General features: G+C 44.2%; 1 protein-coding gene and 1 non-coding gene across 3 annotated transcripts; one reads left to right on the top strand and one right to left on the bottom strand.

Annotated features, from left to right (window-relative positions):
* Nucleotides 1-516: 516 nt before the first annotated feature.
* Nucleotides 517-589, bottom strand: TRNAV-AAC (transfer RNA valine (anticodon AAC)). The gene has a single exon. It is a non-coding gene; the product is annotated as a tRNA-Val (tRNA).
* A 546-nt stretch (nucleotides 590-1,135) lies between these two features.
* LOC142590590 (mitochondrial thiamine pyrophosphate carrier-like) lies at nucleotides 1,136-26,293 on the top strand. 2 transcript variants are annotated; one of them, XM_075702900.1, is made up of 6 exons: nucleotides 1,138-1,396; nucleotides 1,902-2,057; nucleotides 5,207-5,386; nucleotides 9,396-9,579; nucleotides 12,602-12,693; nucleotides 22,860-26,293. In XM_075702900.1, exons 1-6 carry the CDS (start codon nucleotides 1,271-1,273, stop codon nucleotides 23,097-23,099), a joined length of 978 nt encoding a protein of 325 aa, XP_075559015.1. In that variant the 5' UTR covers nucleotides 1,138-1,270; the 3' UTR covers nucleotides 23,100-26,293. The 2 variants fall into 2 exon arrangements, with proteins under 2 accessions (XP_075559016.1, XP_075559015.1); XM_075702901.1 differs by lacking the exon at nucleotides 1,902-2,057 and having other exon boundaries at nucleotides 1,136-1,396.
* Nucleotides 26,294-27,078: the final 785 nt, after the last annotated feature.

The following is a 27,078-nucleotide window of genomic DNA, read 5'->3' as shown; positions in this document are numbered from 1 at the left end:
TCTAGCATGTCAATCCATGTTGGCTGTTCAGGGAGTGCCCGATGGACATCCCTGAACCGTACTACAGATTCAATGAAGTGATCACGTGTAGGTCGCGAACTTACATCAGCATTGTTGAACTGCGTTCTAGCTTTCCACAAACTGTAGAGGCCCAGGAGCATTATAGCGTCATACGGAAAAGCCTCCGTTTCTACCGGTAAGAATGTTATTCCATGTGGATCTAAAAGTAACTCTTTCTTTAACGTCCTTTGCAGCACATCCCAGAAGAATAGGGGATCCCAGCAATCTAGAAACGCATGCTCTATCGTTTCAGGTTTCTTGCATAAGAAGCAGTTAATGGGCCACAGAACAAAAATACCCCTGTTATGCATCCACGTTTTAACTGATAATGTGTTGATGTGTAGTTTAAAGAGAATTAAGTTGTTACCGAAGGGTGTACTGGCATCCTCTGTAATACAGGCAAGAAAAAACGCGCCTTCCCAACAGTCCGAGAAATGGAAAAAAAAAAAGAAAACATGTGCCCGCCAGGGATCGAACCTGGGACCTTCCGCGTGTTAGGCGGATGTGATAACCACTACACCACGGGCACCGCACGAGCATTGCTGGTACTGGCACATTACCATGCATGTGATCACGTGCAGTATATTTGTTACTAGTTTCAAAGCTTTTAGCACAGCGATTTCAGCGTGATATTTCTTTGAGGCGTTCTTGTCTCTTTGTGACCAAGGTGTACACAACACTACGCATGAAATTGACGAAACAGAACACATACGAACGCAAGCCATCCTTATTATCGCAATCACTCCATATTGTTTTAGGCATTGCAGCAATATTCTTCTAGCATTAACGCGTAGGTCACATAAGCAGTGCGTCTTGCAATTGCCCAGTGCTGTGTATTTCACTGGTGGGATACCGTACTGTGGTAACATTACTGTGTAGGTGAGCGAGCAACGGCAGCGCCGCTTTTCTCTGGTTTCATTTCCCTCGTGATGCTTTTTTTTAAGGTTAACGCATAAATACGTTGACTATAATAATCAAGCAACCTTATTATATTTCAACATTGAAGTATTGTAATGCTTGCATTTTTTAATCAACTTTCAGACGTCCTGGCGTCGCCGCCAGGTGTTAGTTGCTATGGAAACGCCGCAAGTTGCCAAGCATGGCGGGCGGTGTGCGCTGCGGTCTGCGTGTTCGAAAAGCGCGTCGCCACCGGGCTGACCTTCCCGTTAGTACAAGTGCAAGAGAACGAACGCATCGATGCTCGCTTTAGATGATCGGACACGGGGGCGGAAAGGACGACCTCGCCAATGTCGATCATATGATCGCCGGCGCGATCAGCGGGTTCGTCACACGTTTCCTTTGCCAGCCGTTCGACGTCGTGAAGATCCGATTCCAGGTAAGCCGACGCTCCTTGCGCCGCGATCTTCCGACTCTTTTGCTACCAGGCATAACAAAACATTAAAATGCTGGGCGTGTGATCCTTGCGTCCTTTGCAGACTTTGCAATGATTACCACGTGCGATCGCAAATGTGAATAGTTGCAAGCTTGTGCAATCCGGAAGAGTAATGTTCAATCGCGATCGAACGGAAACGAAACGTCGTGTTCGCTCGCGATTGTTTTTGAAGGCGTCTCGTGTCACTGTAATCAAAATTCATCTCCCATCGCTTTCGAAGCATTACTTTCCGTAGCGTGCGATTAGGAAACATTCGCGTATTTCACGCTTGTATGTACTTGGGTCAACGCACCGGGCGACTGGCAGATAACCGGCACACCTGTAGATAACCGCAGTTACATCAGAGTGACGCAAATCGGGTCATACGTTTCAGTGCTCCTTTAGCCGGTCGTTATAGGCACTTGATTAGTAGGCTGGTGTCGAACGTAATGCGCGTCTCTGTTAACAGCTACAGCTGGACCCCATCAAGGCGTCCCACCCGACTGCCAAGTACACGGGAGTATGGCGCGGGACTCGGCGCATTCTTCGCGAGGAAGGCGTCAACGCCTTCTGGAAAGGACATGTGCCCGCTCAGATGCTCTCCGTTGTCTACGGTGGAGTTCAGGTGAGCTAAGCGACAGACCGCGGCGATTATGTCGATGCGTAACGTGTCAACAAACGGTGCGCCGCATTCGGAGCACGTGGTTTCCGACAGCTGACCTTGGGGACTGCCGTAGTAGTTGCAGGATGCTGTTGTGCTGTCCGTCTAAGTTGTACTACGTAACGAGCAACTCGCACGCCGCTTATAAATAGAGGCAAGAACCCCCTCACACATTGAGACGCGCATCTTAGGACGTAGGCTCGTGTGAAAGGAAAACAAAAATATTGCCTCTCTCTGAACGGACCCGAATGTTTCAGCCTACTCGGTGGCCCGTTTGCGTTTTTGCCGTCTACTTTAAAGTCCGTTTATTTGTCTTCGCTGCAGGCACGACCTTGCCAGAAGATTACGTTTCGCTTTCTTGTGTCAGACGACGTTGTCTGCTAGCGTTCGTTGACGCCGCAGTTTCGTCCCGACCGCCGGTAACAGCGGGCGCTGACACCCATCTGTGGCTCCTCCATTTCGAGGCCTTTCTGGTGCGCCGGAATATCCGGAAACGCGGTACGCGCGCACACTCTCCCAAGGTCGAGCCCTTCGCACTTTCGTTTGTTCGTTCTTCAGGACGGTGTACGGGTTTGAGCGGCGAAGCGCGCGCGTAAACAGTCGGAGGAAAGTGCAGGAGAGAGCCACGCAGCTTCGCCAGACGGCGGCCGTCGCCGATGAAGCGTCGCAGAGGCGTCAAGCTTGCTGAAAAACAGGAAGGACACTTCACTGTAGAGTCCTTGTGTAACAGCTCGTTTCCATTACTGTCCGATTCCCGCCCGACAGAAGCTGGTTTCTTATGCATCTGGCTGATCATAAATGATCGAGAATGGGGCAGTGAGCAGTTGTTAGAATATATTGAAGACCATTGCCTTGTGCGCATTCGTTGATTTCCATGCAGTTACAGAGACTAACAGCATATTTCACTCTATTGAATTTAGCTTAGGAAGGCTGTGGAGCCTGTGACATAAGTATAAATTCATTTTATTCTGGCATGAGGGGAGTACACGGGGTTTCAGTGAACATTTTCAAAAATTCTTAGAGGTTGCATGTGGCAGATCGCACAATTCGAGTTCATGAGGTGGTAAACTCGAAGCCGCAGACACTACTTGCAAAAAAAAATTGAAATGCATAATTGACTAATTAACAAAAGCTTGCTAATTAACTTTTAAACTAATTTACCCCATGGCCCATATTGCCATTTACAAATTGTAACCAAGCAAGTACAAATGGCAAGTAAGTTGCACTGAAACCATTCCCATACCATTATGCTTGGGCCATGGAAAGTTGAGCAGTGATACTGCAGTGTCCTGCTTAGCACAGCTTTGATGATGCTCATTATGTCGAAGGGTATTTACACATACACATATTCACATTATGTGTATGTGTATATACTTAATGTGTGCTCGGCAAGTTACGTACTTTGTGAGCAAAAGTGGCAGAACACACAACAGAACTTAAACTGTAATTGGCCATCACTTGACAGAACAACCACCTTTTATTATAGTCGAAGGTATAGTCATGTGCCTGAAGTATATATTCAACTAAAAAAAAGAAAATATTTTCAGCTGTTAGAAAAATATAGGTGAAAGCCAGAGGGGAATGCATTAGTTTTGCACACCTGGATACCTTTCGTTGCATCGTGCATGTCTGCACACCTCTCAGATGCCACACACAATGAAGCCCTCACTGTTTGTGAACATTTGAACAAGGTTGACTTTTTGTGCCGCCTTCCTTCCCCCTCTCCTCTCTTTATAACTTTCCCCCTTCGTTCTTCCTTATTCTTGCGTATTATTTATTTATTGGGTGCAGCGGGTTTGTTCTGTGTGTTCATCCGCTTGCCTTTCTGCAGGACTTGCACACCTTCTGCTGCCCTAAAATTTCAATTGACCTTTTCAAGTGTACGTAAAGTATCAAGCTTGAAGGACATTTCAAAGCCGAGACGTCCAATTGTCTTCAACCTATTACTTACCTGCGTGTAATGTTGCTCACAGGCTATTGGTACCAGGTATTGGAAAACATAAATGCTGCATGTGTGCTCTGTGAAAGTAGTTTCATCTGAAAAAAAAATTGTGTATCTTTCTAGCTCCTGTACAGTGTTAGAAAAACTCTGGGAAAAGAATGCAGCAGTAGTGCTTGGACTTTTGTGCAGTTTTAGCATCTCATTACCCTAGTAAAAACATTGGTGTTGCTCTGTGTGTCAGAAAATTAGCATACAATATTGTGGTGCTTGTTGGCTTTAGTTGCACTTCCTTGGTAAACAGAAGCAAGTGATCTGTTAATACTTAGATGCTTTTCTTCACATGTGTGCAAGCTATTTTCTGCATCTGGTTAAATTGCCTAGGTATATAAGACAAGACTTTGAACTGTCGAGAATAGTTTTCCTAAGGAGGAAGGGGAGTTATTTATGCGTGCCACTAGGTGCGCGTGCTACGCTATTCTTTTTCTCAGTTGACCAAGCAACATCTTTGTGTAATGCTTCATCTGCTCACTCCGTGGCTTTCTTTTGAGCTTCTGCCACCATCTGCATCAATTATGCAATGATGAGAACAGTGAAAGAACAATGTTTACGCATTGAATTCTGTTCCCTTTTGGGAAATTACTAATATTAAAGAGCACATTCATTTTAAGTTTGTAATGGAAGGGTGGACAGTCAAGGAGCATTCATGTTTAAGTGCCTAAGCCATTGCGTGATGTAGCGCAGTGGTCAACAGTGGTTGGACGAGGGTGACTTCAGGCTGGAGCCCACGTTTCGACGAGGGCAACTGTCTTTGTCAGTGCAGCTACTGCGTCGGTAGTTGTGCTGGCAAGGACATGTTCCCTCATCGAAACGTTGGCTCCAGCCTGAAGCCACCCTCGTTCAACCACTGTTAACCACTTCACAGAAAACAGTGCTCAACACTGCATACTGGCATTTGCCAATCATTAACATAGCTGGTTGTCTGTGCTAACCTTGGAATAATGTGCTCAACGAAGTGGTGGAAAAGAGCAGGCACACACTATCTGCTGCGTGTTTGATCATTGCCATTTGCACTTTTCTTCTAAGCGCCTCGGCAGGAGTTCCTTTGCTGTGTCAGCATGCGAAAGCTAGCTTCTCTCGTGTACCTCACTGTGGCCGTCATTGCCACGTGCAGTTCTCCTCTTGGGAATACCTGACGCGGCAGTTTGAGACGGGCCTGGGACCTGACCGTGGCCAGCAGTGGCACAACAGCATCAACTTCACGTGCGGCTTTGCGTCGGGCTGCATCAGCACCGCCGTGGCGCATCCTTTTGACGTCATACGAACTCGCCTCGTAGCACAGATGGAACCCAAGGTGGGTGGCCAGCACTGTTGTTGTGCGTCCCCTCGTTTTAAGGAGCCATGCATTCTTCTTCGCTCATGGAAAACAAACTTGCGTAGTCACTAAGCAATGCAGTCATGAGCTCCTAAACCAAATATTATTCCTGTACGGGGCAGCTTGGAAACAACTACTTCACTTGAAACTTGCGTTATTGCCTTTGAAGGGACACTAAAGAAATAGTAATATGAAATTCTGGGATTACAGGTGCTGAAGCCATGATTTGATTAGTTACGAGGCACACCATAGTGGAAGACTCTAGAATAATTTTGACCCCCTGGGGTTCTTTTAGCGTTCACCCAATGCATTTCACACGAGTGTCTTCGCATTCCGGCCCTATCGAAATGTAGCCGCAGCGCAACACCATATCCACTGAGCTGCAACGCAGTGAGAGAATAAAAACATATTTTCATGTAGTGACGATGAAAAACTGAACATAACCAAAGGTGTTGAGTTGAGCACCTAAACCTTTTTTGTGCAAACTTGTGCCCAGAAGACAAGCAACACTCAAATCACAATAGTGGTGAGCGCAGTAATTCGTCGTCGAATTTAAATCCTTCAAATTGAGTTTGTTTGCCATTTATAGATGTCTCACCGTACAATCCAGGTTAATCACTGGTGCACACACACATTCGATAATGTACCTCACTATACACATATGCAATCTGATGAGATGCACGTCCTTTGCTGTAGAGCTGCTGGCAACATTAGAGAAATTTGCATACTGAAGGCATGCCTTGCACTAAGCGACAACTTGATAAACAATATCTAGTGGAAAACGAATGCAAGCAAAAAGTGAAATGATGCACGGCAATGTAAAAAGGTACCTGGTCTGTTTATAGCAAAAACAAAAATGAAATGCCTGACTTGTTGTCATGTAGATGGAAAATGGCCTGTGAAAAGGTGTGCGAAGAAGTCACTAGATATTTTATGATTTGATTTCAACATTTTTAAAAAATTGTTTTTTACAACTTGCCATGGTGGCTGAATGTTACGTTGTAGCATTTCTCTTAACAAGTGGATGGTGATTTCCCATTGCGTGGTATCTGATTCACCTTGTGGATTTTTACAGAATTTATTTGAACAGTTCATCTGTTCCAAACTTCCACTGTTTTCAGTATGCCATTTGCGGGCATGCTGCCATTTCCTGGCCTCCCACTTAGTTCAGATACTGGAGAGTTGGCTCGAGAAAGGCTGTAGTCCAAGGTTTGATATAAGCTGATACAGCGGGGCTCAAGTGAGGACACCAAGGAAAATGTGTACATATTTGTAACACAATAGCCATACTAGCAGGCCCATTTAGTTTAAAAATTTAGGATGCAGGAAGAAGATTCCATTAAATTACACAGTGCAAAATGAAACGTAAAATCAGCTTTAAGTGCGACTGCAATTCTGGGTGTGCAAAATATTTGAGGACATGATGACGCCTTCACAAACTTCGTGAATGGCAACAATATTTCAGACAACAATCAAAATAGGCATTTCAGTATATTTACATTCTTTGTTTTAGCTAATATGAATAATAGGACCGTTAAACAAAACCAACTTCAGCCTCAGACGCTCACTGAATTTAGCTTCGATAACAGCTGCATGCTTGGATCACATAGCGCAAGTAATGTTTGACAGTGCTTCCACGATATCAGTTTTTGATGAGTTAACATTGTGTGGCTGTTTTCTTAGTGTTTGTCTCAGTAACGCTATCATGCATAGCAGTGTAGCAAGTTTGCATTGGGAACTAAGATGCCACATGAGGGTGACATGGCCACACAAGTTCAAGCCCAGCCGCCCTTGAGTAGCGCAAGCAAACTATTACTCAGAACTGTAGCCTAATGAAGTTGTGCACAGGAAGCTTAGCTGCTGAATCTTCTAATTAATACTGCTTGACAATGGTTGCAATTAGCCTTTCAGGGCCCTCACTCATCATGGCCTCCAACTGCTGGTGAAAGTCGACCTCCTGAGTATCATCTGACGGTTGGCAGCACTTGTTCCTTTTTGTCTTGAATGATCATTAGCGAAGAACTCTTGTGTCACCTGGACAACATAGGATTTGATGAAACTCAAGAGTGTGGCAATCTTGAAATTGCTGTGGGCTGTGCGTAGCATGACTAGTACAGTGTATGGTTTTATCTCGTGTGTCAGACTCAAAGCTGACACCATGAAATAATTGGGCTGGACAGGTGGAAGACGGGTTGTGGAAGACAAGGCTACGTGCCTAGACAGATGGAATTACTGGTATTGTTTATGGCAATTTGAAGCCGTGTTCGCAGGTACCTTGGGCACCCAGCGGACAGAAGGCTGTTCATGGAACGTAGGCCGAATGAAATTATCAAAAAAATGTTTTGATCATACATGGCTTAACACCCACTTTACAATCAACTTGTGACGACGCATATGAAGGGCCTTTAATCAAATGTTTTGTGCTAAAAAATTTATCATGGCACATTGCCTTGCATTTTCAGAAACCTATCTGAATAACTGCAGCATCTATATCACTACCAGTAAGCAGTTATTCCCCTTCAGATGTCAGTTAGCTCAGTCCATAGAAAATCTAAACTTTCTCTGAAAAGACCCAGCCATTTCAGAAATTCGTCTAATGTAAAATTTGCTTCTGTCATAAACAATGAGAGATGCAAACATACTGCATAGACACATCCTGGTACCGGCAGCAGACACCAGTGCATACAACTTTTTTAAATGCGATTGTGCTCATGTGGACAATACAGGTGAATTTTTGCCATCTGCACCACTGTGACGTTCCGTAGGAAGTCCGAGTGCAATAAGTTCCTATCGTGCCCTGCATGCCATATGCTGTGTGTGCAAAGGGAAGCATGCAAGGGTGAGAGGAGAAGGATGGTGACTTGATGCGCGCCGTCTTCTCGCACGCTCAGTATGTGCACATAAAGAACAGGGAGCTGAGCATGTGGTAACATGCTGGAGCAGCAGGTGAGCGGGCGTTGCAGCCATGGCTCCAAATGGATGTCCCCGCTCGCGAGTGCAAATGCTACCTGCGTGCCCTATCTTGGAATTAATTTGCAGTGGGTGAAATGCTTGGGCGAGCCAAGATGGCTGATCGCTTCATGCACCCTGTCCTTCTATATGCCTATAGGGTACCCTATGTCCCTTAGTCTTCTTTCTTTGCACAATTTGTTCATATGTCAATGCTTCATCTTCTGGGCAAAACTGTGAAAAATTTCATGCATATCAATGGATATTTTTGTGTACATTTAGTAGTCAGAAGTGGCTGAAATATGTGCAACTAATTTTAGACAAATATTTTCATCCATGCTTTTACTATTGAGGCGCTATCTTGGCATGTTGCAATTACGCACGCAATGCCTGGAGGTCATGTCATGTATCAGTGTCCAACACGCAATTCATAAGGGTATAAAGAAGCTACGGACCATGCAGTGAGTGAGGGAACATAAAATGGTAGGCATAATGCTAAGAATCAGGAAGATAACTCTAACTATAGTTTGTGTCCAAATAAACCTGCCAGGATTGAATCTCTTAAAGTAACTGATAAGGATTTCAAAGGCACTGCTATTGTGTACATGTGCCTGAAGCGATTGCAAGAGCCAGAAACTCGACGTGGCTGCCATGTTTTCGATATCACTTATTACACAGCAAGTACGGGTGGACATGGAGAGTAAAAAATGGAGCTGGGCAGGCTGTCCTGTGCATAGGGCAGATAACCAGTGGTATATCAGGGTTACATACTGGGTGCCAAAAGAAGGCAAGCGCAGTTGAGGATGGCAGAGAATCACGCGGTGTGATGAGAAAATTTGAAGGCATAAGATGAGGTCTGCTGACGCAAGGCAGGAATGATTCATGAATGCTAGGAGAGGTCTGGGATCTGCAGTGGAATGTAATTAGGCTGATGATGATAGTCAAGGTAGCATATTGAAGACACAAGTTTCAAGCCTTTCGTTTTTTTTCATGACCTTGGCAATTCCCAGTGAGCTCCTGCTCTGTGTGTTCCATGCAGACTTACCATTCTATAGGGCAGGCGGTGAGCTGCATGTGGCGGCAGGAGGGCCCCACGGCCTTCTACCGTGGCTTGCTGCCCACCCTTCTGCAGATTGGGCCCCTGTCGGGATTCCAGTTTGGCTTCTACTTCTTCTTCGTCAACCTCTGGGAGCTGCTGCTCCACCCCGAGAGCCACGTGACCGGTACGTGCGCCCATTCCCTTGACACCATGATGTTGCCTTTGAGCGGGCACACTGTACCTGAAGGGACGCGAACATTCCAAATTATGAATGCTGTCATAGTTTAGTGACAGTGAAGAAGCAGGTATGAATAAACAAATGACTAAATTATAAATAGTTTATTGGGCTAAGTTGGGCTTAGGAACAGGCAGTGCAGGAACGATAGCAGCAAGCATAGTCGGTGATCAGGTGAACTAACACAGAAGCAGCTCTCAGTCAGCCATTATTTTTACCTGGCATAGAAAGTACCAAATAACACTCGAAAGCAGGGCAATGGTTCTCAAAGGAGCTGTAATATCTAACTCAAGATACACTCAAGTTCGTAGATAATATTTTAAGTTTAAGAACAGGTGCATCGATGTGAGCAGGCAACGCTACAATTACCACTTTGAAACAAAGTGACAGTACCAGGCATCAGCAGCAGTAAGAAAGTTAAGAAAGGAAGTACACATGCAGCAATGCAAATTCAATGCTCGCGTTTTAGCCAAAGCGTTTGATTTGAGAATTGGATGTTCAGTTTCTTAGATTTAGTGGGGGTTGAAGGTATTTGGTTGCTACAATTATTTCGGTGTACCTCCATTGCATTTGGATCGCAAACCACTTTAGGTGCTTCTTGTAACACAACCAGGAATGATGACCACCTTTCACTCTTTCTGAGTTGAGTGTATTTGCGACTTCATTTGCTGCTTCTGAAAGCAATAAATCAGAGTTTTCTAGGCACGATTGCGTTCTATGTTTATTTTTCTACTTTTGAAAGCCGAGTATATTCTGTATTAGAACTCGCATGAGCCAAGTGCATTCATTGCGACTCGAACTGAAAAATGCTCGTTTTTTGTCATGCACCAGCCTTTTATTGTTCATTACCATTATGGCTGATTTATATATATTGCTTATGATTGCCTGTGAACATCGAAAATGTAAAAATTTTTTACTTCCGTCGAGTTGGAAAAATCAAGTTTCAGAAGACTACAAATAACATCCGCAGTCCCAATGGGACTTCACAGTCTGATTTCTCTGACCCGCTCTATTATTCTATTCTGCCCACACAATGTGACCTACTCCATTGAACCAGTGTAAAACAACCAAAATTTTGGTGGCCATTATATTAATATTTTATGAATAAACTTCATCAATGTTTCTATTTGCCTAATCCAAGCTCATTTTGCTTTCCAATACAGAACAAAATGCCCATTCACAGCATCCTCACACAATAAAGTCTATATATTACTTTAATAAGTATCCAGGATATCAAGTAATGAAATAATTCTTAGTATTTTTCACCAAATATGCATATTTTTTAGCTTTTGCATTTTGGCTCTATTATTTTGCAAGCCTTGAAGTTGCCAGGTCTGCCCAATGTTAGTTTGCCAAGCCAACATAACATGGCCATGCCAAGCCGAAAGACACCATGTGGCTGTGATAGTAGCTAGTGTAGTGGGCAGCATCATCACCCTCACGGACAAGTGTTAGTTATTGTGCATGATGAAAACAGGAAAAAGGGGAGAGGACATACGAATGGCGTTACATTTTATGAAGTTTTTTTTTTAATTGCATTATTATCAAAAACCTGCAAATCATGGCTTGTAGAAGCTGAATTCAAATTTTTCAGCAGCATTTATCATCTTTAGCATCACCAGTGTTTTTTTGTGACTGTCTATGTCTCTCACATGTGCAATGTCCTATTACATTATGCTGATGCTGACATATCTCATTCATCCCCTTTGGAAATTTTCTCATTGGCTGCACTGTAACGTAAAGCTAGAAATGTAAATATTAGCAAATAATTAATTCGGGATACTGCGTGCATTTTGTAAGCTCACAGTTCTCTAAAGTTCATGCATATATCTCTATAATTTTCCTTTATTCAATCAAATGGAGTGGCAGTGAACTTGGCAGTGAATTGCAGATGGTATGGTAGTCTTGTTCATCAGCAGAGTACCTTGGCTGCAGTGATATTGAAGCAAATTTAGTTTACCTAAGCTTAACACCATTGCTTTCATTAGGCCTCTCATTTTCTTTTCTGATTTGCTTATATGCAGCATGGTGTGTTGATAAGGGAGGCCAGTATACATTAATGTTCCTGGTTTACCACTGGTGTCTAAGCTCTAAAATTGCATGCATAAGTTAGATTTTATGGTGGGTTTTGCTCAGCGTCATCTTTAAGTGCAGAGTTACATCCAGCATAAAGGAGAACATGTCATCTGCAAGAGTGTTGGCCGAAGAATGTCATTTCCTCTATAAATAGTGGTGCTACCTATCCTATTGGAACAGTACCACTCGTTGTGGATGTGATTCAATAAACAGCAGTTTCGCCCCCCAAGCAACAGACAGCGCCACTGCTCCTTCGACCTCATTTTTCATCTGGTGTCGCTGCAGACGTATACTTTGGCTTAAGCTTGGATGAAACTGGTATAGTTACTGTTTCCGAGCACAGCATTAATACTTGCATTGCCACTCTTGAGATAACAGAGACCCGCCCATGCACACCAGCTTCTACTCCCAAGTGCATGTTTGCATGTTAAGCGCCTTCTTATTACAAACATTGCGGGACCGTTACATTATCTATGGAGAGCTTAGCTAAACACATAGGATGAAGGTTAAATTTCTGACAGCTGGTAGAGCGCACATCTTGGTGCTCTGTCACTCTTTCCTGGCAGCACAGTCACGGCTAGTTGAAAGCAATAACAAAGAACCAGCTCACCTGTAGCATGAAATATTTTGGAACCAACATGCACACGCAAAAAAAATAAACTGGAATCTAGCAGGGGACAAGAAAGAGGTAATGAAAAAAAAAAAAAAAAGAAGACACTCAAGCGGTTCAACAAACCCCACTGCAAGATTCAAATTCGTGAAGGTAATTGAGCACAAACAACCTGATTGATTGGTCAGAATAAGGACTTACTCTGGGCTCTCGTGTCTGTGCAGTATCCACTGTAATGATGCCACCCTAATGCCAGATGTGTGTCTCTGCCCCGTCTGCTGGCAGGTATGAGCCAGAGCGTGGCCTGCGGAGCCCTCTCCGGCTTTGTGTCCAAGACACTCGTCTACCCCCTGGATCTCATCAAGAAGAGGCTGCAAGTATGTCTTTGCCAGCACATTTTTTTATTAGCTTCGACAAAGAGCCAATGGCCACGTCTTATTCATCCTGTGTGGCACTTCCTTTGTTAACCATTTCTGGTTCAATGATTCCTGTGGCAGTCATGTTTTATAGAATATATGTGACGTCGGGAAAAACAACCAGCAAAACTATCATTGTCGGCAAGGTGAATTACGTACTTTGTTTACTTTACGCAGCAGGTAAATGTGGCCCTCTCTGAAATTTCAAAAAGATCCATTTGTTGCATCGCCCTGAAGTTCTACCTCCGCGCTCTACTTTTGGAACCTGCTGCCTGTTGCTTGTAGCCTACTTTGGCTGACACAGAATTGTCTTCAGATAATCTATGGCTGTATTTCATACCATGATGATTGTGAGCTAAGATGTCTGAAGAACCACGTGCTGCATACAGCGCATTGAGTTTTTGGCATTTCATGAAAAAAATATTTGATTCCTTGCCACAACTCCAGTGGGAATTTTTCCTCGTGTTCCTCTGGCTTTTGTCATTCCAACACACGTAATGTAAAATTTTTACTTCATCGTTGTAAGAAATTTGGACCAGAAAGGGCTAAGGTTCGTGGAAGCGAAGGTTAGAATCGCTGTTAGAGACGCCTATTTAACATGACTAATGCTTATATTTGTACCTAGGGGGCCATTAGGTGGCTTTCATCATTCTCATTCTTCTTGTGACCATCTCGCCTTTGCCTTGGTCAGGAGCTGCACCAATGTATACTCTGACTAGGGAGAGTGAATTGTTTGGAAGATGCATATCTAGAGGGCACGCCTGCCACTTCTAGGCAGGAATTAAAGAGTACTACCAACATAACATTTTCATCTTCTCATTCTTTTGTATTAAAGTCCTGGACTTTAAAACCCTAGGAGGAATACTGGCAAGCTGCTGAGTGCCCTAAATAATTTAATATAATAGCTTTTCTCCCGAACAGTTTTGTTTTTGTTTCCCATATGCATCTGTCGTGAGTCGTGACACATAAGATGAACATGTGGAAGCAAGACATGGTGATGTTTTGGCAGTCGCTCCTGCTTGCTCAATTGTCTACTGCACTGCCGCTCATTGCGCGGCCCAAAGTGGCAACCTGACAGACCGGGGACAGTTGTTGAAGAAATGTTTAAAAGTTGCAAGATAGGATCACTGGCAAAGCTAGTCTGTCAAATTGTACCGAGTATAGCTAATTCGTTTCAGCTTGCCTTCAGTACCGAGTGTGAATGCTCGTAACTTACCATGACCTTTGATTGGTAACTGCTTACTGACAGTTATTTAAACTGTGAATTGTACAGCACAATATGGTATATTTTAATCATTGAGATAAGAAAGAAAACAGTATGTCGAACCAGTGGCACAGCCAGGAATTTTTTCGGGAAAGATGGTCGGGGAAGGAGGCTAGCGCTTTGAACGGGGAGAGAGGGTGAAGTCAGTTGTGTGTTGTCACAAGTTTTTTTATGCCAAGTGTCAGGTACACAGAAATTTCGAGGGAGCACATGCTCGGTGTTTCCTCCCCCATCCCCCCCCTCTGGCTACACTTGTGCATGCAACAGGTGGCATTACTCAGAAATGTGACCTCTTGTGGCTGGTATTTAGTGTTCAAACTATGCTCGATCACACTCTAGTCATGAAATACTTAAACTAATTATTCAATTATAAGGCAGTCACGATTATATAAGGTGAGGGTGCTGTAGGAGGATCCAAGAAAAGGGACTTAATCATGCACACTAATCTAAGGCAGTACACTGTAGCCACGGAGCAAGAAATATTTAGGAGTGGAGACTCCGCTGTTTGCGGCGACCAGAAAAGGTCACAAGCCCGCGGAGCCGTTATCGTGCTGGTGGCGCCTGGCGGCCTGGAAAGAAATTACCGCCGTTGAGAGCGCGCCGGAGTGGCCGGAGCCACCTGCCCGGGCGCTGCACTTTTTTTTTCGCTGCGGCTTCTACGATGCGCCGCATGGAGCCGCCACTGTATATGGCCCCGTCGGCGCATACAACAATTGTGACTTTATCTGGTCGCCCGCGCTCGCTCGCGCTGACGGGAGTTTCACCTCCTATATGTCTTACTCCGTGACTGTAGCCAACAGATTATTCAGACTCGACGGAGATTGCCCAAAATACTGAATAATCGGTAGAGCTTATACACGAATTTCGCATTGTGGTGTGGCTTCATGGCAGCATGGTGCATGTTGCAGTAAACCCACACTATAAGGCGAATTTCACACTGCCATGAAGTTGCACCTCTAGGCAAGATTCGCATATATCCCTCACCTCGTCTTTACTAGATTGTTTTAGTTGAGCGTCCTTACAGTCCACTCCAAGTTTAACCTGATAAGCCACAGTGAAGCGGCGGGCAATTTTCATGTTTTAGTTATACGTTTAGCATAACGGAGCAGACCTTTTGTAGTTGCAGTGCCCTCTGGCCAAATTCACGATATTGAAACAAAATAAAAACACCCATTGATCGCTTCTATAAAGTAAAACGAATATATATATAACTTCCTTGTCCATGAAGTATGTAGACGTGTGCTTGTAATGCATTACCGATCCATTTTATTCAGTGGGAAATAAAGCGCCGTCTTTGGAAACGCCGCATGATAGCCAGCGAGCTTGCTTTCTGCATCCAATCCAATAGTTTCTGACGCCAACGCTAGCCAACGTGCTGCACAGTGCACACCACATCCTCCCATGCTGCGGGGTATTCAAATGGGTCAGTATTGCAACTTCTTGTAGCAAACGTAAATCTTAGTCTATGTGAAATCGCTTTTGTGTCTTGCACTGCACAGACAAACATAAAGGCGTGGTTGAAGTGCACGGCATGGTCAAGAACATGTCACTGGAGGCAGCCATCTTGGAAAGAGCGAGGCAAGTAAGAGGCCTCGAAGCACACACGAGAAAGGGCGCACGCATTTACCTCCCTTGCTAGCAAAAAACGGCAGCGACGCTCCACTCTGGCAGCTTGTAAGTGAACCGTGTTTGTTGCTCTGCTAGCCCGTTTCCGGCTAAGTGGAGGGCGCCATGCACATTCGCACTCCCGCTCTGCTCAGCTGCTGAGTGGAGCGTAAAAACGCCAAACTAAAACACTGTGCTATTGCATTTTTTTTTTAATTCTCGCTCTCATTATATGTGCAAAAATAAAGTAGTGCCTCACTTGCCAAGTTTTGTTAGTTCCTACAATTTGCACTGGTGTCTCAAATATGGATCCCCGGATATGTGGCACGGCTACCGCCATATTGCAACAGTAACTAAACCTATCAGCCTTGCATATAAGGTGGGAACCTGACATTGAGGCTAAGTATTCTGGGAATAAACCTCACCTTATGTTCGAATAAGTACAGTACATTGTAGTGCCTTTGAGCTATCGAGTGCATGGTTTCAGTGGTAAGGCTACAAAAGTCGTTCCCAAAAGTATTCTGCATGCACAATTGCATTAAAGTGTACATCTGGGATGTCATCATCATCAGCAGCAGCCTGGTTACGCCCTCTGCAGGGCAAAGGCCTCTCCCATACTTCTCCAACTACCCCAGTCATGTACTAATTGTGGCCATGTTGTCCCTGCAAACTTCTTAATCTCATCCGCCCACCTAACTTTTTGCCGACCCCTACTACACTTCCCTTCCCTTGGGATCCAGTCCGTAACCCTTAATGACCATCGGTTATCTTCCCTCCTCATTACATGTCCTGCCCATGCCCATTTCTTTTTCTTGATTTCAACTAAGATGTCATTAACTCGCGTTTGTTCCCTCACCCAATCTGCTCTTTTCTTATCCCTTAACGTTACACCTATCATTCTTCTTTCCATAGCTCGTTGTGTCGTCCTCAATTTGAGTAGAACCCTTTTAGTAAGCCTCCAGGTTTCTGCCCCGTACGTGAGTACTGGTAAGACACAGCTGGTTATAAACTTTTCTCTTGAGGGATAATGGCAACCTGCTGTTCATGATCTGAGAATGCCTGCCAAACACGCCCCAGCCCATTCTTATTCTTCCGATTATTTCAGTCTCATGATCCGGATCTGCGGTCACTATTGCCCTAACCCCATCTGGGATGTAGCAAGTTGCAATGTCTGAAGTGCGTCTGCTGCCTTTTTGGTTAGAGACAATGTCAGTAGCATACAGTGATAAGTGACTATGATGTGGTACCTCGCCAGGCCTAACCAATGTGATTATGATGGAACAGCTTAGGAAACTGCAGACACTCAAAACCCAAAGTGTATGTTTATTCTGTTCATGTCGTACTTCGAACACAGGTTATACAGCACCAACAGTTTTATAAGTGCCTTAAGAAAGCAGTGTTGCAAGTGAAGCAGGTGCCTTATTTCAATTCAAATTGCTTGGCCCAAAGTAGGTGTTGGTTTCTAGTTGGTTTTCACCCAAACTTGGTCTTTGCACAAAGTTGTTGCTAAGTTTCCTGGGGGCGTGGGCTCAATCTGGGCACTGAGCAGACAGACACATAGTAGTGCCATGACAAAAACATAGGCACACACTCTTTATTGGAAAGCCTCATATATACTCTGAAAGAGAGTACCACTTATATACCCCTGTCACACTGGACGTTATAATATCATTAGACTCGAATGACATTTGATGCAACGAATGCCATTCGACCCATGGTGGTGTTACATAGGAAAAATTCATGTCATTCGGTCATGATATCAATGGCGATCATTGCAAAAAATAAAATTAGGGAGAAAGGTAGAACAAGCATTGTGTAAAATGTCTGAAAAGTCAATCTATTTCCTTTAATATAAATATGGGGCGTCACTCCACTAATATAACACATGTATAAAACTTCCAATTCCAGAATCTCTGGCCACTATAAACCAAAACAAGGCTTAACCAGCTTAATAGCCATAGCCGATAAATTGCAGGCTGGCGTGGCAGAGCTGAACGATGATGCTCAGTTGCAGTAGATGAAGCGGTTAGTTGATGTGTTCTTTCTATTGTGAGCAGCGCATACTAATCAGAGGAAGAAGCTTGATCATCAAATAAATGCAGATGCCATTCGAGACACCAGAAACCCACGTACAGAGGTGCCCGATTGTTTACAGTACGGCCAACTAGTAAAGCGATGGCCGCCACATGCCACTGAGGTGGAGAGTAAACACACTTTGTGATAGCCTGCTGTACAGTCTTTCTCTAGCTAAAATGACAGATTCCTTAAAGGGACACTAAAGGGAAAAATGATTTCTTCTGCATCAGTAAATTACTGTTCTACAAGACCAAAAACACCACTCTTACAACGATAAGACGTTTGGTAATCCATAAAAAGTGCAAGAACGAAATACGGGTGGCGACGCCTACTTAAGTTCCCGCACCTGGTGGCTGTGACGTCTTGGATTTTGATGGCATCTTCTAGGGCCTACTAATTATATATAGCGGTACAGGTTGACTACATTGTGTTCTAAAGGAACCAAATATTAAACATGGCAAGTTTCGGGAACCTTTACTCAGACAACATGGCCCAAATGCGGAAACATACTTTGGAATCCCTGACGTCACACTGACGTAGTGCCGTCAAGGTTTAGGCGCAAAATTTAAATACTGATACTTGGACCTTCATTTCCTCATCTAATAATCAAACTTCTTTTTTAAATGACTGCCTGCAGGGTTCTCAAACAATGCTACATTAGTCTAAACTGATTTATTGTTTCGCTTTAGTGTCCCTTTAAACCATGCAAAATTGATTGCCTCTTTACACGAGTGCTTCAGAAATTACAAACGCTCAATGTCATAGTTTGCCTTGTCTCTGAAGTGGAAAGTACAGGGTGTCTACCAACCAGGAAAACCGGGGAATTCTCAGGGATATTGAGTAGTCTGGAAAAACTCAGGGACAACTCAGAGAATTTATGCCTCTATCAGGGAAAATTAGTGATAATTTTGTTGAAAAGGTCGAAAGTCGTAGTAATGCTGGCTCGAGTAATAGACAGGAATCGTAATGAATCATCTTTGACGCCCTGTCGTCGGCTAAAGGAGTTTACCAGTGTACAGTCAACGACCGGCTTTCCGGGTTCCCGATAATTTGGACGGCTTCGCGGCACCACCAAGTACCTCATAGAGGCAATGTATCAGAACGTCTGAAATTTTGGATGCAAGAACCCTTCGCCGTCGGATTTTCCTGACTTTTTGTCGTGACCACAGGTCCTAAACGGCATTAATCAAAGCCACCACCGCTGCTGTTTTGATAACCTCGCTGCCTCGAACCGGCGCTCTCGCACGCAGATCCGCTGACAGCCGTGCCACCACTGTGGCAACACTAGACCTAGCTGCTTCGCTTCGACGTTCGCTATTGAGCTTCTTGCTGTTGGGTGCCATGTTTTTCATTGAAAGAATTCGCTGCTGTCAGCAATGGCACCGACTGCGCCTTTGTGGCCCTCGCGATTGCCTTAGAAGCTTGGAAAGCACGGTGCGATTCATAATGCCGGTTCCCGAAAGTCAGCTTTGCCTCTTTACAGACATGTTACTTGGTGAAGCATATGAAAAAGTATTGCAGTGAAGCATAACAAGCGTGGGAAGGGGCTATTGCCACGGGACACAGTATGCATTCCTTAATTATACACGCATGCAAACGGTATCTCCGGTTACAGGATGAGCACCGATATGCCTAATATGTGTACTGACAGGCCTTCAGAGCATTTTCGAATGTGCCTGTGGCAGTTTGAGCTCTTAAGGGCAGTAAATGACATGCATTTATTTTTTCCAACGGGCCGATCTTTCGGATGTTTTCGCGGCCCCTACAAAGTTCGAAAAATTCAACGTGGACTGTGCAGCTGACCAAAAAGATGCTCCAAGTAGTCCGTGGGGCGAACAAGTGGCAGAAGGAGGACAATAACAGAAAGAACCTACACATTGGGGAATGAACGGGAAAGGAAGCGTGCTGCCACCATTTTGAAGGAGCTTGAGCTCAAAAAAAAAAAAATGTTGGCTGATGCCGAGATGCAGGTGTCTCTCATCCAAACCAAAATAAACTCTTTAAAGCCGTGAAACACAACACTGAAGAGTTGTGCACGGGCTGAGAGTATGTCAGGACAGTTGAGGTTGACACACCAGCTGTTGAGAGAGAATCTCAATTGTGACAAAGTTTGGGACTCGTACCACTGAGCTTGCTATCAGTTGATAGAAATAGCTCATATTCGAAAATATGTGCTTCTGTATGCATCTCCTTTTTATTCATATTTGAGGATGTCCGACTCTATTTGCAATTTATTTCGAAGACATTTTATTTGCTGTGCATTTTACTAACCCCTCCTTTCTATTCTCTTTTTGGATAACATCAACACTACTCCTTAGTACTCAAACTGGATTAAGTCGTTATTTTTAAAAAAATTTTTCCATGTGCTTACTAGAGAGTGACAGCATCAGGCGACGTGGTTTCAGCCCATCTTGACATAAAACATAGTTCTGCATCACTCAGAGAATTTTGCAAGGGCACTCAAGGAAAACCTGGAAAACTCGGGGAATTTGGAAATGTCAACTTGGTAGACACCCTGGAGTATGCATTTGCTTTGACTGCAAAGCTGAATGAGTTTCTCGAACTCATTCAATTGCAGAAGTCATTCGATTCTAGTGGCATTAAATGTCGCTGGGTAGCAGCCAAATAATGTCATTTGATGCTAATGCCATTCGATTTGAATGACTTAAAAACGTCCAGTGTGACAGGGGTATTACACGGCCATAGTGACCATAGATCAAAACTAGGCGGCACTGGCATCTAAAGTTAGGTGCACACAGGCAGTGCAAATGCCATCGAGTCATATTTTGTCGACCCATTCAAAATCCATTAAGTGCTAAATCTCGCTGCTCTGTTTTTGCGATTTTTCTGCAGCCGCACTTGGAAGTATACAAGGCCATTTGTGGCTGGTGGCTAACCCTCGTGATCAAATACAGACACACCAATGCTGTGGGGCAAAGCGTTAATATTGTCTTATTGTAGCGACAGTACTAATGCTTGTAGCATGCAATCTGATTAGACAATACTATTTCACTACAGAATCCACAACAACATTCGGGAATATTTCAGTACTACCTCCGGGGTTGTTGCTCAGTGGCTATGGTGTTGGGCTGCTGAGCACGAGGTCGCGGGATCGAATCCCGACCACGGCGGCCGCATTTCGATGGGAGCGAAATGCGAAAACACCCATGTGCTTAGATTTAGGTGCACATTAAAGAACCCCAGGTGGTCGAAATTTCCGGAGTCCTCCACTACGGCGTGCCTCATAATCAGAAAGTGGTTTTGGCATGTAAAACTCCATAATTTAATTATTTCAGTACTGTAGGTGTGCATTGCACCGAGTGACAAGTAAATATCGGTGACAGTCTTGTGGAAAATGTCACTGTCAAAGAACAAAACAATGTGCGCGTGATAATGTAGGCACTACACCTGAACTGCAAGCGCAAATCAAGCACTTCATTGGGTTAGGCCTTCTGTGGACAGTGCAAAGTAGAGCCCAAATGCAGGGCCTTCTTTCAATGCTTGTGTCTTCTGTGGCCGTTCTTTCCAGCGAATAATGGTGCACTGTCATGACATAGAAATCTTACCCTACGATATCTACCTAGCCTGTTTACACTGCTCATCAACAGGAAAAGAAATCCTTTAAAAATTCTCCAACGCTGGGCAGAATTGAGCAGAGAAGCCCAACAATTTTATCACTGCACCAAACAATGCCTGCAAGCAGCAAGGAATTAATGCTCGGCGCTAGCACGCACCGTGCATATTGCAGGCCACGCAAAAGATGGGGGGACTTTGCACAGGCCTTGCAGGCGTGCCGCCAAATGGTTCAGCATATCCAGAGGGAAACGTGAGAGAAGAGCTTGGCTGCAGTACACATCTCACATATGGCGCGTTTCAGCAATACAGTGTGTCGCTACATGGCTCCAATTCCAGTTGCAATTAGCATCGACGTTAATCGTGAGGTGGGTTCTTGCCTGGCATGGTAGACCTAAGGCTGTGGCGTTGCGCTGCCACGCTCAAGGTAGCGGGCTTGATACCGGCCACAGTGGCTGCATTTTGATGCGGGTGAAACACAAATACGCCTGTGCACTCACATTTAGGTGCGCATTAATGTATTCAAGGCGGTCAGAATTAATCTGGAGGCCCCCCACTGCTGTGTGCCTCATAATCAGGTTGATTATGAGGCATCCAGCCTGATTATGAGATTATGAGGCCCTCTCCTTTTAGAAGGACCCCACCTATATATACTGTGGTGAGGAAAGCATATGTCGCCTTCAAGAAGACAAGTCCACTTGTCGAAACGTTGGCTCCTGCTTTCACCTTATTCTCATTTTGCTCATCGTCTTGAATTTCCATCTCCCGTCTTCCCCGTGATTTCATGATCAGGTTGTAATATTGCATTTCACTGACATTTGTACACCTCGTATTTTTCAACCTTCATAATTGCCAAATGCAATCATTTTACGTCAAGAAGCTTGTGGTAAAGTTTCTGAAACTTTGAAAGTACCGTATTTATTTGTGTAAGGCCCACACATTTTTTAAATTTCTTGCAGGATACAGGCCCCACATGGGACAGGTTGATGGCTACTCACTGAAGCCTCAAACTGTGCTCAGACTGCTATGCAGAATAATGCGACCACTGGTGGCCAACTAGAAACGCTTTTAATTAGTCGTCCTTGTTGGTTCTGCTGCCATCGTCGTTTTGCTGAGCTTGCCTCATAGGATCCCTCCCAGAGCTGGTCGACCTTTGCGCCAACCATACTGTTTGACATGCCCGTCACTTTGAAGCTATCAACGACAGTCTTGAACAAAACCACACACTACACATTCAGTATCCACACATACACATTTTGCAGTGACACCCTCTTTATTCACCCAAAGCACAACACAGCTAAACAATGAGCCGTTGCACAGCTGATTCTGTCAAAGCACACTGTTTCTATGCCACGCGATCCGGCAGCATATGGTGATGATGCCGTCATCAACAAGACAGTAACTTGTGCCATCCAGTTGCAGCAGAATGTGGGCATGCTCATGACACTTAGTGAAACCAAATTTTTGCCCTCCGAAGTTAGGGTGTAGGCCTTACCCAAGCATAGTGTGTGTCAGTACTCCTTTGAGCCATTTCACCCTCAACTTCTTGGCTTAATTGTTGTCACTGATAACATCTTTTCTCTCTTTCTAACCCCACCCTCAATGCCAGGTGCAAGGTTTCATGGCACAGGGCATGCAGTTTGGGCGGTACACAGGCTTCGTCCACTGCATACGCTGCATCATGATGCAAGAGGGCTTGCAAGGCTACTTCAAGGGCTACATGCCAAGCGCCCTCAAGTCCATGGCCACCACCTCCTGCTACTTCGCCTCTTACGAGGCCGCCTGCGAGATGCTTCGGCTACGGCAAGGAATCCGTCAAGGCAGCATCGCGGGGGGAAGTGACGATTGAGCCTACCCTCTGGTGATGCCTTCCATAGACCTCTGGAAGCCCCCCTGTCTTTCTCTTTTGTGCGAGTGTGTGAGGGTTTGCTGCAACACCATGATTGTGGAGAAGGACAGCGACCGTACCCTCCTCCGTACTCCTTCCTGCATTTTACATTCTGCGTAGGCTGCGTCAGCGCTAGACATCCTTCCTTACCGAGTGTCGCATGAATGGTGGCCGATTACCACTCAAATTTTGTACAGACGTAGGGCTTCACAGTGGTCTCAGCATAATTCCACATTTGTGAGCATTATGTGCTTGTTTCACTCACAGTAAGGCCTAAGTGCATGTCAGCTGAAGCGACACACTTAAAATAAATTGCGATTTCACTGCAGCAAAATGGTGGTGCCATCTGTCACCCCTAAGATGAACTGCATCTCTCATCATAGCAGTGACGGATGACAGCACTGTTTTCTTCAACAAATCGGTTTTCCTTTAGCGGCATCGCGGCAGATGAGATACATTTCAACCTTACTGTATATGAAACAAGCAAATAATGCTCGTGAACGTGGTGATAAACTGAACCCACTGCAAAATGCTATGTCTGTGCAAAACTGGAGTGGAAATCTGCTAGCATTTTAGCTTCACAATTCTTGTGTACCTGGTGCTGTTATTTATGCAACACTCGGCAAACTTTCAAGGTTGCACATCCATGTAACGATTTATGGCACTGCGCAATTTGCAGAAGCACTTTCTGATCAGTTCATACCGGTGACCGATGGGAAAACGCTTATGAAAAATGTTATATTTACAATAATGGTGAATATAAATGCAGGCTATTGACTGTGTTGGGGTAAGTGAGAGTGCCTTTCTTTCTTACCTGTGATTTGTTTTCGGATATCTGCCTCTTGCATTATATGCACTTAGTTTTGGAAATGCAGGTCGACCACCAGACAGTTTTATGTAATGAAGGAAATTGAAACCATCGAGCCGATCATTCGTTTTCTTGAACTAAACATCACAGTTAAGACAAGCACATCTACTTGTGTTCCTGTCCTCACAAGTCAATGGCATTTGGAGAGGCAAGCAGTTGCAACAGGTTTATGGAATAGTACATCCTTACAAGATGTTGCACAATGTTTGTTTGTGTAACATTAGGATACGACTCCTTTTTTTGCACTAGAAATGATGCATAATAGATATTTAACTACACTACGTAGGGACAGTGCAGCTCTATGGTACGGTGCATTATGTTACATTGCTATGTTACACTATTGTGCAGTGTGTCACAGTATGCTAAGCATGGCTTGTTAGCTCAGCACCAATTTCTCATATTTAAAAAATATATTGTGGATGTCATTGATCAATGTATGTAGCTTTTGAGTTTTCTGTTTGTCGCATTTCAGTTTGTTGAAGGCTACTTCATTGTTCCTTGTACCTGAGTGCCTGGAGGGAGACGAAGTTCATTATGCACGTAAGCTTAATGAGAGAATCACACTGTGCTTTAGTTGCTGTCTTTCTGTATATTGGGTAATATAGCAAAACCAGATATTGCTGTTAAAACTATCATTTGTATGCTAGCAAAGATATTGTAAGCCTGCAATACCATGATGGCTAAGTCACGAGGCCTCTGAGTGGCTCTAATGTATTCCATGTTTGGGCCGTCTAGTCCATAATGAATTTAGAGATGTTTTCACAAATATTTCAGTTGTCGTCGCCGCATTTAACTTCAGTGGTGTGTAGTCGGCGATAAACAACTTAGTGTGTTGGGCATCTCGTGGACACATCTTCCGAAATGTGTCAATGTAAAGCAAATATTTTATTTTGGATTGTGTACGGTCAGAACCAGTTATTAGCTGTATGGCACATAGTGGGATTGCATTATGTTCATTGCGCGATGCGGTAATAGGGAGTTTTATGGGTGTCAGTGTTTTTCTTTGTGTTTGATGTGTTTTTGATTACCGGTGCTTGGACAGATATTTGCCGTTACAGTAAAGGTCGGAGACGTTGGTGTGCTTTGGTAGCCAGAGGGATGGGCAACCTCGGCTCGTTACCTAAATCATAGACAAAAATTTAGTTTTTCACAATCCTGATATATTGCATTTTGTTTGTTTCCATAATTTTCTAAGGATGAAGATTAGCAAGGAAAGAGAGCCATTTAATATCTTTGCATGCAAAAAAAAAGTGAAATTGATAGCTTCACCAGAAGCTGTTACGTTACACAGAACTTAGTCTGCGTTAAACCATTCAAAATATCGTTTACATTTTGGATGCTTACAAACAACAAATGTGCAGTTTGTGTTTTTTTGTCCACAATGCCACTTGCCAAATACATGTACCAAAGACCTGCACACATTTTTCGTGTTTTTCGGTTTCGGTGCACTTCTACTTAATGCACCTGGTCAACTTTTGCATTTTCCCAGGTCGTTAAGCCTCATTGCAGCATCAACAACAACATACGCAAAAAGCTTGCGGCTTAGGTGCTAGCATCCTGCACATTCACAAGCCATCCATTCTTTCTGGTGGCACGTCTTGCTCAAGTGGCGGCATTGTACAGAAGAATGCTCAGTGTAAAGAGAACGATGATGGTATGAACGGGACGGCACAGTTGACAAAAACTACTGGAATCTCCAGGTGGCTCCAAACAGTGTTGTTTGAGTCATATCTTCGCATGCTCTTTGTTCTTTAGAACTCTTTTGCAGGTGGACATTGTTGGATTGTGCATGTCTGAACCCGACATCTGTTGTGCCATTACAGTGCTTTGTCAAACCGTAATCTGCTCCGGTGTTAGTGCTCATGTACACATTTCATTGTAGTTTGTATGCTGGCAGAAACATATACTTGTGGTTTGTGAATTTGCCAACTTCAGTGGGTTGTACTCGGTCAGAAACTATTTTTTGTGTTGGGCGTCTTGTGGACATACCTTCCACAGTGTCTAAACCATTTCATTGCGTTTGCATGTCGGACTCGGCTAGATGCCCTTTGAGGAACCCGTCGCTCGGGACCCAGGACATGCATGCACCGACAACTGGACTAACAAATGGGTCTAGTGCAGCCACACTAAACTGTGATAGCATGTATGCACTTAGGTAGCAGCAGATACTGTAGAGTTCAGGCTTTCTGTGCCGTAAAGGCCACTTTTGAGTGCTCCAACACCACAGAAGCTTCCATGTCACCAACGCTGTTGCAATAAATGCTTAGAAGAATGTTTGTTTTCACTTCATGGCTGTCCTTGCTGCATTGACTGCCACCCTGGCCCAAAGAAAGCATTGATGCTTCTCCAATTGCAAGCATTTTTCAGTTCTTTTTTTTTTCAATTTGTTTTTGTGGAACCTAGTTGATCTATGCAGTAGGTACAAGAAGCAGCTGATAGAAAAAGCCTGCTTTACAATGCTGCTAGGTAATGTCACAAAATTGCCTTAGCAGATGTAAGCGCCCTGCAGATTGGCACCGTCTTGTGGTTGGAAAGGAATTCTGCATACCTTTTAACAAAAATGCCATTTTTTGTCAGCATTTGGACAGTGGCAGTCAGAGAACACGAAACAGAAAAACATTTTTTATGAAAGACAAGCTGAACGATCGGCCTGTTTCAAAGTTCTCAGCTTCAGAGAATTCAGGAATGGATGTAGAAGGAGAGAAGGTAAGAAGTTGACGAAAATGGTGAGTTTCAATGAAAATTAACTACAATCTTTATTCAAAGTCTCGAATTTAGACCACATTAAACGGGAAATTAATTGATGGCCTTTGGAACATGTTGGTGACAGTGACCAAGGTCCCAAGAGAACTTTCTCAGACAAAGGTTCATTCTTGAAATCCAGCAAACACTCTTCCAGTCTTTCCACTACATATCATAGGCAAGTGTACAAAAAGTGTTCTATAGTCTCTGGTAGAGCGCACCTCTTGTGATCTGAACTGCCTGCTGGGTGGATAAGGTGTAGGTAATGCCTTGGCAGTTTGTGTAGCAGCACTCGCCCTAAAATATGGAGTCGATAGAAAAGGGCAGCAT

This window comes from Dermacentor variabilis, chromosome 8 (assembly GCF_050947875.1).
Source record: "Dermacentor variabilis isolate Ectoservices chromosome 8, ASM5094787v1, whole genome shotgun sequence".
NCBI lineage: Eukaryota > Metazoa > Arthropoda > Arachnida > Ixodida > Ixodidae > Dermacentor > Dermacentor variabilis.
This window is presented reverse-complemented; position numbering and strand designations above follow the sequence as displayed.